At 32.0% G+C, this 14,555-nt stretch overlaps 2 protein-coding genes across 2 annotated transcripts; both read right to left on the minus strand.

The window, feature by feature from the left end:
* On the minus strand, positions 403-4,001 carry LOC105170748 (serine carboxypeptidase-like). Its single transcript, XM_011091650.2, has 8 exons — positions 3,482-4,001; positions 2,366-2,534; positions 2,107-2,226; positions 1,810-1,953; positions 1,579-1,729; positions 1,387-1,475; positions 1,044-1,302; positions 403-844 (listed from the first exon to the last, which is right to left on the minus strand). The coding sequence occupies exons 1-8, from the start codon at positions 3,823-3,825 to the stop codon at positions 588-590; spliced, it is 1,533 nt and encodes a 510-aa protein (XP_011089952.1). The 5' UTR covers positions 3,826-4,001; the 3' UTR covers positions 403-587.
* Positions 6,506-11,211, minus strand: LOC105170749 (vacuolar protein sorting-associated protein 24 homolog 1). Its single transcript, XM_011091651.2, has 6 exons — positions 10,867-11,211; positions 10,659-10,735; positions 8,303-8,405; positions 7,234-7,355; positions 6,880-7,068; positions 6,506-6,776 (listed from the first exon to the last, which is right to left on the minus strand). The coding sequence occupies exons 1-6, from the start codon at positions 10,976-10,978 to the stop codon at positions 6,711-6,713; spliced, it is 669 nt and encodes a 222-aa protein (XP_011089953.1). The 5' UTR covers positions 10,979-11,211; the 3' UTR covers positions 6,506-6,710.

Consider the following 14,555-nt stretch of genomic DNA (forward strand, 5'->3'; position numbering starts at 1 on the left):
TGTTCACATCAAGCTCAGGAAACAAGTTGAGCTGTTTGATCATCTTCTCCACTTGTGTCCCGGGAAATTCTAGTGTTGATGGGGGGGGTAGTTTGTTGGAACTTTCTGCTGTGGAGAAAATGGGGAGTAGAGAAAGAAAGCCATGAGAGAATGCTGGCTGCATTCTTGAGTATTGCTTGTAGGAGAAAACTGGTTGCAGACTCTGGATTTGACCATTGCTGATTCTGCATTAATGCTTGATAATCTTCTTTAATAATAGAAACTAAAAGGTGTATTAGCATTTATGCTAATTGTACATACGAAATTCATTGATATGCAAGAGATTAAAAGGAAGCAATGGCTTTACTTTCCCCTTATTTTGCACCCCCTGGTTTTAATCAAAAGACATTATAGAATCTATACTGGTAGTCGGCAACCAATAATCACCTATGAAAACTCTGATATTTTCAATCTCTTATACAATTCCATCTTATTGCACTTTGGATTCAACTTTAACTTGTATTTCTATCAATTCAGAAATATAAAGCAAATCTTGGATTCCAATTCATGTTTAGCATACACTCCTGATTCTGTAATTTATACATTTATCAAATCACCAAATCTTGAAAAGGTTCATCTGCTTGTGTTAATTTCCCCTGCATCCACCTCCTTAACATTTCTAAGGACGCTTTTGGCTGGTCCATTGGAACCATGTGGCCAGCATTGTGCACCTTAAGAAATGTAAGTGGTCCATGGCCCTTCTGCATTCCAGCCTCCAACCCGTCCACTGAGAATGGAATGGTGGGAGCAGCAACAAATTCCTTCCGTCCAGACCATTCCATAGCATGAACCCATCTTGAATTCCCTGTTCATGTAAATACTGAGAGCATTTCAGATCTGCTGTTGCATTTATGCGTTGCTTACCATCTATAAGCATTGTTTTAGTGTATACTAGATGTTTTTATAGGTGAAATGGAAATCAAGAAGAAAATTGCGATAGAAGATTTGAGCTGTAACCAGGGGAGTACAGAAAGCTGATTGTGAAATTGACGGAAGAATCTTACCGATCCAGTTGCATATGAGATCATACTCTCCAGCATATACAAGTAATTTGATTCCATCCTCCAGAAGAGCGGGAATACCAACTTCAAGATTTCTCATCATATCCGCGACCATAGCCTCATACACAGTGGAGCTACACGAAACAAAATCTATGTCCCCAACACCAAGAGCATCTCTAACTGATTTTAGATTCAGAAAATCCTCCACACTGGAGAAGTCGTAGCACAGGTTACCCTCACACTCCTTTCTTATATCATAGTACTGCAAACAAAAGGTGAGTACACCTCAGTTGTGTTTCTCGTTCATCATTTATGGTCCCAGATAATGTTAAAAGTATACTCTTACATTTTTACCACCAGAAATTCTCACTATCTTGTTGAAGACAACGTTGCAGACCATGTATGCAGCCACACAAGAAGATCCACCATTAGCACCTAAAGAAGAATAATAAAAGGAAAATGCTTCTCAGGTTAACCGCAAAGAAGCTCAAGTCAGTTATTACTGTCACAAAAATCAGAAATAGGCTGTTCTCACTACCGCAGAGCTTAATAGCCTGTTGGCATCTTGAAACTGACGTTTTCATGCTGTTGTAATCAGATTTGGTAATCAGTTTCATGTCCAGAGCATAATCAGTGTATGCTTGGTACTGTATTTCCGGGTTCGTAAGTCCATTTCCAATGGCAAATCCCTGGGAAATGACATAAAGATTACACAAAGAGGGATGACAGATATCTGAGAGCAACGACTGAGAAAAATTCAGTAAAATACCTTTAGATTAATATGAATTCCTTCTTTTCTTTTGTTTCCTTGATGAACCCGAGCAGCAAAAGCAGGAATATAATGCCCAGCGTATGATTCTCCAGTGATGTAAAAATCGTTCTTTGCATACTGCGGATGCTCCTTGAAAAAAGCCTAACATCATACAACAAAAGATCCCTTCATGTCAAGGTACGCGGATGAGTTTTCTTCATTTCAGAACTGAGCAATTTCCGTAGAATCACATGCAGAATTATATTGTAGATTTCATCGTTTCACGAAATACTAAATTTATGTAGAGAAACGAACCTGCAAAAAGTCGTATAGATCATTGCTAACACCCTCCTCATTGTGCCTAATGTCATCATCGTCGGAACTATAGCTGAAACCTGTTCCGGTTGGCTGGTCCACATATATCAGATTTGATACCTGCTTTGCATGAAAACCTCAATAAATATATATTCGCCAACATCATACCTATAGTTAGAAAGAAGAGCAAGTGGGCGAAAGGAACGGAAATTTCAGTGAAAATGACAATATGGCTTAGAAGACGAAAGTTCCGGCATACCTTATCCCATCCGAAATCATTCCATGTTAAGGACAGGTTGTTTGTTATGTGGAAGGGACCATTTTCATAAAACAAAGCCAATTCACTACTGCAACCTGGTCCTCCAGTTAGCCAAATCACTACAGGGTCTGTCCTGCTATTCCTCGATTCAAAGAAAAAGTAGAACATCCTGCAAACACAAACATAATGTCAGGACAAGGTCTTCTGTTCACAGAAAAATTGGTCCGATGCTAACCAACATGGTAAGAAAATTTATACATTGTATAACTATGGGCATATTTTGCATATGTTACAGTATAGAACTTAGAATTTCAAAAACAGGGTGAACTTCACATTTATGAGGATTGAGCTGCTGTTCCCAGGAAAACTAGATCACGATCTTGATGCGTCATAAAAGTTACATGCATAGGATCGTCGCACATCACTGAAAGATAGGAGAAAGACTGCTGACAGAACTATTTCGTCCGCTTATTCATTGGACCGGAGAACTTATTAGTAATTCTGTTAATTACTGCCTTCACTAATCACAACATGATTATCTGTAGAATTGGAGTAATCATTAAGAGTGAAACTTGAGTAATTTTCTGAATGAATTGGATATGTTGTTTGAGTTCAATCTTGCACTTCTATGAACTTGTACTAAGTCTGTTCAGTTTAGTTTTCATTAACCAGCAGAATTCAACAGAACAGCACTGATCATTAATGTTATATGTCAGCTCCAGCCCTTACAGGTATCCCTCTCAGATTCTGAAAGAGAACTAATCAAATAATTTAAATTTCCAAGTTCTTTTCACTCCTGAATATCATTCAAACAGTAAAATCTTCTCATGAATTCCTGGAAATGGACAATCCTTCACACAAAACGCAGAAAGACACGATGAAGGATCTTCTATACCACTTTGGTGTCACATACTTGTGTCACACAAAAGCGTGTATGATATGCATGCTTTTCAAATTATACTTTTTTATTTTTAAAAAGGATACGTATCCATCATAAATTGGTCTTGTGTGGCATCAAAATGTGATGGAAGCTCCCTCAGAAACACGTAAACACACACGAATTCTTCACTGGGATCAAGATACAAGAAACTTAACATTGTTAAAACTACATTTTACCTTGCATCTTTAGAATGTTGCAGTCTGTAGTAACCAGCATGGTGGCCTAAATCTTGGACAGACGCCCCTGAATCCCCCAAAAACGGGAACTTGAATTGTTTTTCGACAATTCTTGATTCTCCAAAACCATGATCCTTCCCAGCATGATGGTTCACTTCATTCTTTGGGAACAAGTTGAGGGCTCTGATGAGTCTTTCTGCTTGAGTTCTTGGAAATTCCAGACTGGAATCAGACATCGAAAGACTGTCACCATCTTTAGTTTCTGCTGATGTTGAAATTGTGGAGACGAGGAAAAACAAGAGAACTGAAAGAATGGATTGAGTCAAGGAAAACGCTGAAGCCATTTTCTGAGTGGAGATGATGGTTTCAATATGAGTTATTTATACAGAACATTTGGTAGATGGAGTAAGAAATATGCATTGTATGCGTGTCTCTCTCTCTCTCTCTGCCTGTCTGTGGGGTGTGTGTGGGAGAGAGGCAGAGAGAAGAGAGAGAGGCTTTTAACAGTGTGTCGTGTTATTTCTTCATGAATTGAATGGAAATGTTTCTTGAAAAATGCTTACATTCATTGTTTGTTGCTTTGCTTAAATGACATGCACTTTCAGCTCTACCTTTAATTGCACACGGAAATTGGAATTTGGGTGTTCAAATGTTCATATTCAAAATCAAGAAATGCATTTATTAAAAAAAAAAAAAAAAAAAAAATCAATTTTGGACGCCATCAAGGATTTTCAATCTCTATGCGGATATTTTTTTTCTTTTTTACTTTTTGTTTGAGCAAATTATAAAGTAAAATTATCATTTCTCAACAAAAGTAGATAATAATACTCTCTAGAACTCGAATACAAGATGTATTTTTATAGAGTAAGATGTGATATAGAATTTATTTTTATATCCGTTCCAATATTTTGTTATTGTTTTTATTGAAATATTGTACTTTGTCTCCTAACCTAAATGTATCTTTTGGAGAATTCTTGATACCAATAGTGAACATGAAATTAAAACTATTATGCGAAGTGATATAAGTAAGGTCGTTTCATGCATTTGCATTCGGAGTACGAATAAATCTCAAGTCCTCTTCTTTCTAGTAAGACATATTTTCATGATGAAATCATAAGGTTTATACTAAGTCAAAATGCACAATACTTTATGTAATGAGATACTAATTGCATTGTACACTATATCATTAAATAACATGTATATATATATATATATATATGTGTGCGCGGGATGCTAGTATCAACATCGGACGACCAAAAATATGTCTGCTTATGAAGCTTTCGTGGCTGGTGTTTGATGAAAAATGTTATGATTGAGAAATAAGCACAAGAAATTAGCAGCATTGACGGGAAATATTTGAAGATGCATATTGCTTACAAGGCATAAAAACCTTAAAACTGGTCGAATAAGCAACTCACCTACCAAACCTTAAAGTAACGAACTGAGCAACAAGTTTCCTGAAAACTTAGAACTAACAACTAAAACAAACTTGGGGTTTGCGCCAAGTTCACTTCCAGATGTTTCATTTATTTCAAATTCTTCATATATATATATAATCATGGAGTGTTAGTTCAGATTGATTAGATATTATCTCTTTTTACTATAAATGACAAAAAGGACGAAGTGCAACACTATAAAATAAAATTTTCTTTTTAAAACTTTTTAGCGAAAAATATATCATACTCATAATAATATGCTATGCTCTTCGTAATTAAATTTGTCGAAAAATTATTTTTATCTATTATTAGAATTGGATTTTCGTCGTCCTTAGTAAGGTTGGTAAATGGGCGGGTTGGATCAGATTTGAATTGGGTCCAAACAGGTTGGGTTCAATATGGGTTGTGTTTAAAATGAGTTTGAATTAACCTGTTGAAAATGAGTTAGGTTGCAAATGGATTGGGTTGAGTCGATGATACCCATTTTTCTATATTTAATATTTACAAAATTTAAAATTTCAAATAATAATAATAAGATGACAATATTATTAATACAACTTGTAATATAATATTATAGGGTAAAATACACTTTGCCCCCTAAACTATTCTTGATATAACATTTACCCCTTAAACTAACAAATATAACCCTTCCCCCCTATAATTAAATTTTTGGGCAACCTTGCCCTTATATTATATATATATATACATATATAGTTGAAAGAATTTATTTTCCTAACAAAATTTATATCTTAAGTTCAAATTAAAATTTTCTCAATTGAAAAAAGTATTTTTTTTAATTAGAATGAAGTAATAGAAAATTAGTAAATTGAATAGTCTGACTGTTATTATATTTTAAAAACTCAAAGTTAAGTAATGAATGTGCATATTTCGGAGCTGTAATATAGAATTTGTTGGTGTGGCCCTTATACAAAAGTTGTGACGGTGTTCGTATCCTTTTGATGGCATAATTGGTATTGGAGATCTTATCAATATTTATAATTATATATCAAGCGAGATATATAGTAATTAGAAATAATTACATTTATACCCCTCACTTATTGTTTTTTTTGCATAAATTATTATTATCTTTTGAAAAATTACAAAAATCACCACTGACAGCCTATAAAATTCCAAAATATCCCTCTTGATTAGGTTAACTTTTAAAATAGTTTTTCAAAAACAAAAATGCCCTTACGTATGTTTTTGTAATTACCAAAAATAGAAGAGGTATCAAAGTACCAAATGCCTTCGAGATTTATGGGCTATAATTTTATGAATTAAGCGGACAAACTTTTTTCAAATTTTTCCATCCATCTTATCCAATTCTTTTTACAATTATTTATTTTTTAAAAAAATTAAGAAAAAAAATACAAGAGTAAGGTTGTTACAATTTCAAACCTCCATTCGAGAATTACATTTTTTCATCAAATATAATTTATATTTTTCAAACAATAAAAAGATATTCATAAATATACTAAAGTCTAAAAGAATTCGTTGTAATGTACCCTGATAATTTATACTATGTTTAGACCTTGAACTTCAGTAAGGACAAAATGTCTAAATTTTGAGGAGATAGTTACATTAGTAGTTGAAAGAAAGAAATTCTGTTTTTAGTATTTTCATCCAAAATTCGAATCACATTACACGTAGACCATACAATTAAAAGCAAGAATCATACGTTGCTTATGATACAACTTAGGTTCATTACATTTCGGTTCTGTGTTCTACAAACTCTAAATCAGCACCTTCTCATTATTTACGAACCCCAAAATGGCAACAAAAATAAGACCAAGTTATGATCGAACTCTGGCAAGACGAGCCCTTATTTCCTCTAGCTCTTCCTCATCATCAACACTTTCCTATGAATCCACAAAATAAACTCCAAATTCAGGATGAGAAAACAAAGATGCGATATAAGACCATGAATTTGAATGGCATAAGAAACCACAGTAAAATTATTACCTCTACGTCTTCGCTGGTTGCAGGTTGCTTTAGTTTCGCTTTCCTGACTGCTTCAGGAAGTTGGGCGGCAGTCTCACCGGCAATTGCTGTTAAGACTTTATCAATCTCTTCTTCAGTCTCCTCTTCTATGTCTTCTGAATCTAATGCATTGTCCACTGCGTCGTTCATCATTTCTTCAATTACACCAGCCTGCAGTCGCATAAATTAAAACCTCTTTGCCTTTAGATTCATGATGAGGACAACTTTAGGGGAAAATCAAATGTCTTTCCAGCTAATCACCAATGCCAAAGACTGTCTCATAAATGAGACTAGGAAGAGAGTACTCAATATATTGCTATAAAAAAGCATAGTCACCTTAGTCATTTCTTTACTGAATTCTTGCATGGTGACGGCTACTTCTGGGGCCTTCATAAGATTATTGACAATCTTCATGACTTCAGCACTTTTGGACAAATGTCCTACAGTTCGAGCAATAGCTGCAAAAATCAAACGCAAATTGAGAAAAGAATCCCAGGAAAGTCCATAACAACAGAGAAAAGAAAAAGGAACATAAGAAACAAAATAGTCCAAGACAATATGAAATAAAATACATTAGAACAACTCTTCCGAACTGAATTATCTTTTAGGAAGAAGTATATAACGGAAGTCTATGCATCTTACCAAGATATTCTAACAATTCAAACAAAAATTTTACCCACTCCAAAAGGATGTTTAACTACAAATAAAGTATGCGTTCATGTTGATGAACTCTTCCTGGATTTCAGCAAATGAAAGTGGTAATACTGAAAAATTCAGAATCAGTAGCAGTAAAAGCACAATCTTTGATTTCTGCTAAAATTAAGATTAAGCACAGCAGGCCACAAGTTTCAGACTATTAAATCACTGAAAAGTAATAAAGTTACAGCAGATTCTCAAATCATGCTTCAAATATCAAAATAAGACAGTACAAAGACTACATGAAGCACCAAGAGATTCTAGGCAAAGGACTACTCTTTTTAGGGTGAAAATATCTAAAACTTGTAGAATTGAGGCTAAGCATATGCCTCTGCATGAGATCTCCACTGTCCTGTTCATTTAATCTTAACACATATTTGATTACACTGAAATTGGTTGGGTACTTGTATGAACTCTATTGTAATGCCTTTTAACTTAACATTATTGCAAATAGCAGAATGGTACCCTTGGGAAACGAATTTATACGGTTCCTCTAATAAATTTAGGCCTTTACCATGATATACTGGATTATTCATATCTGAAACTCCAATTAACGCACTAAAGTTTATAATTTGCAGTTATTTAGAACTCACCAGATTTAATCAAACACTTCACTGAAGAATAGAGATGAGTAGTCATAATCAGAAATTAAAATCTTATATAAAGCATTTAAATGCAAGAAACAAAAGTGAAATGAGCAGGATACTACCAACACTTTCTCCAAGATGCATTGATATTGAATTCAACTGTGCCTTGTTTTCATAGAGGCGGTTTACTGTTTTCCTAGATCTGACAAGTTCTTTAGCCAGAGCCTGTCAGGACAAATGATTGAAGCAGCCTATCAGACGTATAACACATATTCTTTTCCAAAGTTTAGAATAAATTAAACTTATGTAGAAGGGTCCACCCAGAAGTGGAATATATGCAGCATCAACATAACTTGGCTAACAAATATAATTCAGGACATATTTTCAGTCATTAGACAGCGAATAAAACAAAGAATCTCCTAATTAACAAGAAAACCGTATCATAATTTCCTAATTAATATTGGATTACTCAGTATGACGTATAACACATATTCTTTTCCAAAGTTTTGAATAAATTAAACTTATGTAGAAGGGTCCACCCAGAAGTGGAATATATGCAGCATCAACATAACTTGGCTAACAAATATAATTCAGGACATATTTTCAGTAAACAAAGAATCTCCTAATTAACAAGAAAACCGTATCATAATTTCCTAATTAATATTGGATTACTCAGTATAGTAATCCTTAAAAGTAAATAAACTGAATATTCGCTTGACAAACTCAAAAGGATCTGCAAAGAATCTAAAATTGAACTTAGTACAGATAATACTACTTACCTAATAAATCTCCAAATTTATGATGCCGTGATAATACTAGGAATAAAATGTCCATGATCAACTTAATCTAAAAATAGCTATAAGCGTCTAACAGTAATTTACGTATATCACACAGTGCATGATACTTAGAGCTAAAATCGCAAGTACGTGGAACGGGCACTTGAGCAAAAATCCTTGTTATTCCTGGTCTAGACCTACTTTATATGTCAGTACAGTTTAATTCTTAAATTAACTAATGTATATTGAGCAACTATCCTAAGGAATATCAAAGTACTGCAACCAATTCTGTCAACATTACAATCCCGAAAGTCTAAAAGAATAAACCAATTCGAGGGGAACCAAATATAGTGATTGGGTGATACTCAACTCAAGTTGAGCCAAACTGGAGCTACTTGAAAAACTTAGGAATATCAGACTCTTGAAGTATTATGAAAGTCCCAGTTACTCAAAAGTCCAACTTTTACTATTAAAAAACAAATCAAAGTTGAAAATTACTAACACAAGATCGAAGTGCTACGACTTGATCTTTCCAAGCCATCTTCTCTCCATTCCTTAAGGACCTTAACCGCTTAACGGATGAAGTTCATCAATAGGTCTCTTCATGGGAACTGTTGCACTTCACTTGCATCTCCTACGCTCTTACTCAGATACATTTCCGGAATTTTAACTGAGTGCTCTGTATCTTATCTTGATTCTAACCATCTTCTTCAGCTATCTTCCCAACTTTTCATGTGAACCTTTTGGACTTGTAAACAAGTGAATAACAACCAAATTATCAAGAACCAACAAATATGGCTTATCTCAAATATTCAGAAACAGCAACATGCCATCTCCCAGTTTATAAGTTGCCAAAGCTCTATTCTACTGCCACATAGTATTCTCACAAACTGAATATTGCACTTTGATTTGTGACATGTGAACTAATGGAAGCAAATATCAATCTATATAAAGATTATTTATTGACTTAACGACTAAGATGAATCTAACTAAAACAACTATTTTCCCCAAATTTTAATCCCACAACTCTTCCACCGTAATGAGATATCCACACACCTCAACAACACATCAACTGAAACAACCATCTGTTACCACCCACTAACTGAACAGTGACACACTAAAAGAAATGGGTTGCAAGCACTTTTCAGGAATCAGATTGAGTTCTTGCAGACAGGAGATTAACAACACCTTGAACATGTCATGGACCTTCAACCAGCATTAATCAACATCACAAACTATAAATCTTCAGGGTAATACCAACACTCCTGTTTTTCAGTTTGTTGCCTACTATATTTGACCTACTTAAAACATCTCAACTTTGGAGACCAACCTTCTGAACAATCTAAATAATTCTTCATATGTTAGAAGGAAGAAAGAAATACAGTACCCCCAAAGTTCATGGTGTATGTTCCACAAAGATCCATATTTTAGATTGTTTTTAACTGACAGATAACCGCCTACCATTACGTAAGTAATACGCCCATGTACTGCTAAACCATCAAGCCAAATAGGTAATAACAGCAAAATCTGAAGCCTTTATCACTCACATCCGCTTATATTCAAAACCAATTAAGAACTGTAACATGAACTTTGATAGATTTTCCGGACATCATCCATAATAATCTCTCTATATATCTAGAATATAAGAAACTCAGAAGCAAAAGAAGATAGATATTGTAAGATTAATTCATAATTATAGTACCTTAGCAGAACCCATGTCATTTCTTTTGGCAGCCTCTTTGATCGCTTTCTGTACACTCTTCTCTTCTCTCTGTATATCTATCAACGCCACCAACAATTATGAACAAAATTTTCGTCAGAATACATCAAAGTAAAGAAGAGAATAATCAGACTCAAACAGGAAAAAGGAAAAGAAAGATAGGATTATCAAAAAAAGTATAAACGAAGACCTCGGATTTGGCGTTCGATATTGCGACACTCTTGACGGAGGCGACGCTGCCAATCTCTTAGTAACTGTTGCGGATTGGGTTTCGGCTTCAATATATTCTTAACTTTTTCCATTGTTTTCTGGGTTTTTGTCGATCAATAATTTCTTGGAAGCAGAATCAACGTTTCACTTTCTTCTTCGGCTGTTGCGTAATGTTTCTGCTAGGTAAACGCGATGATCGCAATGTTTTGACGAAAAGAATCTCAAATTGGGAGGAAAGATAAAAGTAAAAAGATCAGATAAAGAACAGAGTTGTTAGAGCGGAAAGAGAAGATCCTTGCATACAGTTCAACGCAAATATTTTTATCTTGATTTTGACTGGCCGAGGACTTGGCTGGAAAGCAGCGAGAAGAATTAACATGACAGAAAAAGTAATAATGAATAGTATTAATTACACTTATATCCCTCTAAACATGTAACATTATATTTTTTATAAAACATTTAAATTATACTTACACTTCCCTAATTTCGTCGTTTACGTCCAACTCTCTTCCATTAGAATTTCAATAAAGAACACTATAGTAAAAAATATATTATATATATTTTTAATTTTATTCCTTATATAACATTCCAGTATAATTTTATATTTGTGAAGGAATAAATATAATATATATAAAGAAAAAAGTGAGTCTAAGTTATCCCCTTATAAGGGAATAATTTTTTTAGAGAAAAATATAATTTCACATTTTTAGAGGGATTTAATATAATTAATTCTTATAAATAATATATATTTATAAATATCATAGTAGTTTTAATATTAGATAGTAAGTTATAGTAATTAGAACTTCTTACATATTTAAATTATTTTTTAGCTGAATTCTAATTTTTATTAGATTAAGACTTTTCATGCTAAGTCAATAAATACGTGGAATAAACTCATTATTCAATAACTTTTTATAATTGAATGAATACATTCTTTTCTAGAAACCTTATAAGTTAGTTTTTTAGTTAGTTGTCCTACGTCAGAAGTTTATACTAAGCGAAGTGTATGTAAAAAGAGAGGATAAAATACATCTTATTCTCCTAAACTATTGTTGACGTAATATTTACCTGTTTAAACTAATAAATATATCACTTACCCCTATAATTAATGTTTTGGACAATATTGCTCTATATATGTATATTTAATTCAAAGAATTTCTTTTTGTAACAACTTTGCATTTTAAGTTTAATTTTCTTAACTGGAAAAAATATCTTTTAATTATAATAAAGTTATAATTAGTGAGTTAAATAGTTTGAATTTTATTATATTTTATAAATTTAAAGTTAAGTAATGAATTAGTACAATAAATACATAAATAATTTTCATGAAAGAATTTTTATTAATTTGATAATAAAATTAAGTTATGAACTATTTATTCTTTTAGATCAAAGTGAGAAATTACATACCGGTTTTCTGAAAATTTTTTCTTTTAAAAAATATGACAAAATTATTTATTTAATTTTTGAAAAAAATGTTTAACTTTTGATTAAGCATATATATATATTTGTTAATTTTTTTTAAAAAAAACATATATGAATTGCGGTTATATTATATTTATTATGTATCTACTATATATATAAATTAATTTATACTATATTTTTAATTTAAATTATTCACTTATTAAAAAAATAAATTAGCAAATAATTTGGTGATGATTTAACGTGGCAAATATTAAAATATATTGAGAATAATATAATTGTTCAAGCACGAGGGCATTTTTATCCAACCACGGGAGTAGTATTATATTTGTTAATTTAGGGGGATGAATGTTACATAAAGAATAATTCAGAGGGCCAAAGTATATTTTATCCTAAAAGAAAAATTAATTATACTATCAATCGAGTTAAATATTTTGCATCGATTTTTATTTAATCATAATAATATCAAAAAATTAAATTTATATTAATTGTGGAAACACACTCAATAAGTATACATAATTTGAAATTTTACTATACTTGTTATCTAATTAAATTAACAAACAGAATTATTAATAAGAAATCCAAAATTGAAAAAACAAAAATTAAGTATGCATAAATAAAAAATTATTCATATAGTTAATTGATTACAGAAATTCAAATATTAATAAATAAAAATGTTGAAGGGTAGTTTTGCTAATAAATAAATATTTTGTCATCAATTTAATTACTTTAGGATTCACATGTTTCATAAATTGTATTGATAAGAAATTTAACAAGAAAAAAACAAAAAAAAAATGTTATTTTATTTTGGGTAAAATACACTCTGTCCCCTATACTTTGCCTATTACAACATTTACCCCATAAACTTTAAAGATCATGGCTTCCCCCCTTAAAAGTCATTACAATTGACCATTAACACCGTCAAATCAAAAAGTTTATTTACCATTTTACCTCTAAAATATATTGAACATGTTAGCGATACTTATTTAAAATCATAGGGGTAGTTACTGGCATATTAAACTCCTAATAAGTATGTCAGCAATAGTCTGTCAAATATTTTAAACGTATTAGGTTGATATGTTAAGGATTAACACACGTTAATTTTGAATATCCGTAAAGACTTTGAAAAATTGACCGCCAGTAAGGAACAAACTGCTTACTATACATTTTTTCTTTACATTAATGCACTTTATTTTACACCAAAAAATAAATAAATATTAAAGACTACAATATTATGGGCAATTTTGGGCCATACGATGATAGCCTGGTTCTACCTACATGTAACCCAAAGTGTCCGAAGCCCAATTGTCTGGTCTAGATTCTGTAAATCTAGGAAGGACCAAAATGCTTGATGGATGAAATCTTGATCCAAGTAGCATTGAATTGAGAGAAAATTACTATTAGCTACAATTTTATTAATTACGGACTGAAGTCATAATAAATAAATAATTATGATATAAAATTTAGCTTATATACCAAGAAAACTATTTCTTCAATAAATGTTTTTGTCACACTTGCAAAAACTACGATCATCAATCATTGTGTGCCCAAAATGAACAATTATTTACATCAACTATTTATTTTTAACTATGATAATTAATCATAATTAAATATTTTTTTTTTTAGTATTTCCTAGTTTCACTTATACTTAAGTATTCAAAACTAGTTGGCCCTATTTTTTGTAAGGAATTAGTACTCTTTCTTTAGGCCTTCATAGTATATACTTGTGCAGGAGTGGTATTGCTTATTTATTTGCTTTCTTAAAAATTAGCGAGTTTGCACTTCCAATTGTAAATTTATTTTTATTTACAGGTTCTTAATATAGAAGGGATGGGGACCCCATCACCCCGAAAAGCTCTTGCAACTAGTGATTTTTGTCAAAAAAGACGAAGATTCTTAGAAAAGGTTTTAATATATCAATTAAGATTTCCTTTTCAAAATTATACAATTATAAGGTATTTTATTCAAATTTGAGTTTAGGAAAAATGTAATGGTGTATATCTCAAATTTTTGAGCATGTTATCACATTATCTGACATAATTTGCAAGTGACCGATATTTTAATATAATAATGTAACTATTATTTATCTAAAAATGAAAAGGAAAGATTCAGTTGTAGTCATTAACATTGGATTTGAGACATGATTATGTAAAGATGAGTAGGACTGAGAACAGCCGGAGTACATGAACATGATTTAGGTACTTGTCTTGTCATACAATTGGAAAATAAGTGAAGATATATAGTCTAGTT

Source organism: Sesamum indicum, linkage group LG9 (assembly GCF_000512975.1).
Source record: "Sesamum indicum cultivar Zhongzhi No. 13 linkage group LG9, S_indicum_v1.0, whole genome shotgun sequence".
NCBI lineage: Eukaryota > Viridiplantae > Streptophyta > Magnoliopsida > Lamiales > Pedaliaceae > Sesamum > Sesamum indicum.

What these genes read in the sequence shown, in the direction of transcription:
- LOC105170749 (XM_011091651.2), bottom strand. Translation starts at nt 10,978, where the DNA reads ATGGAAAAAGTTAAGAATATATTGAAGCCGAAACCCAATCCGCAACAG. An exon ending in ATGACATGGGTTCTGCTAAG is followed by an intron (nt 8,406 to 10,658) that starts GTACTATAATTA and finishes TTGTCCTGACAG; the next exon opens with GCTCTGGCTAAAGAACTTGT. An exon ending in GCATCTTGGAGAAAGTGTTG is followed by an intron (nt 7,356 to 8,302) that starts GTAGTATCCTGC and finishes TGATTTTTGCAG; the next exon opens with CTATTGCTCGAACTGTAGGA.
- LOC105170748 (XM_011091650.2), bottom strand. Translation starts at nt 3,825, where the DNA reads ATGGCTTCAGCGTTTTCCTTGACTCAATCCATTCTTTCAGTTCTCTTG. An exon ending in GAATTTCTGGTGGTAAAAAT is followed by an intron (nt 1,303 to 1,386) that starts GTAAGAGTATAC and finishes TTTTGTTTGCAG; the next exon opens with TACTATGATATAAGAAAGGA. An exon ending in TCTCATATGCAACTGGATCG is followed by an intron (nt 845 to 1,043) that starts GTAAGATTCTTC and finishes TTACATGAACAG; the next exon opens with GGAATTCAAGATGGGTTCAT.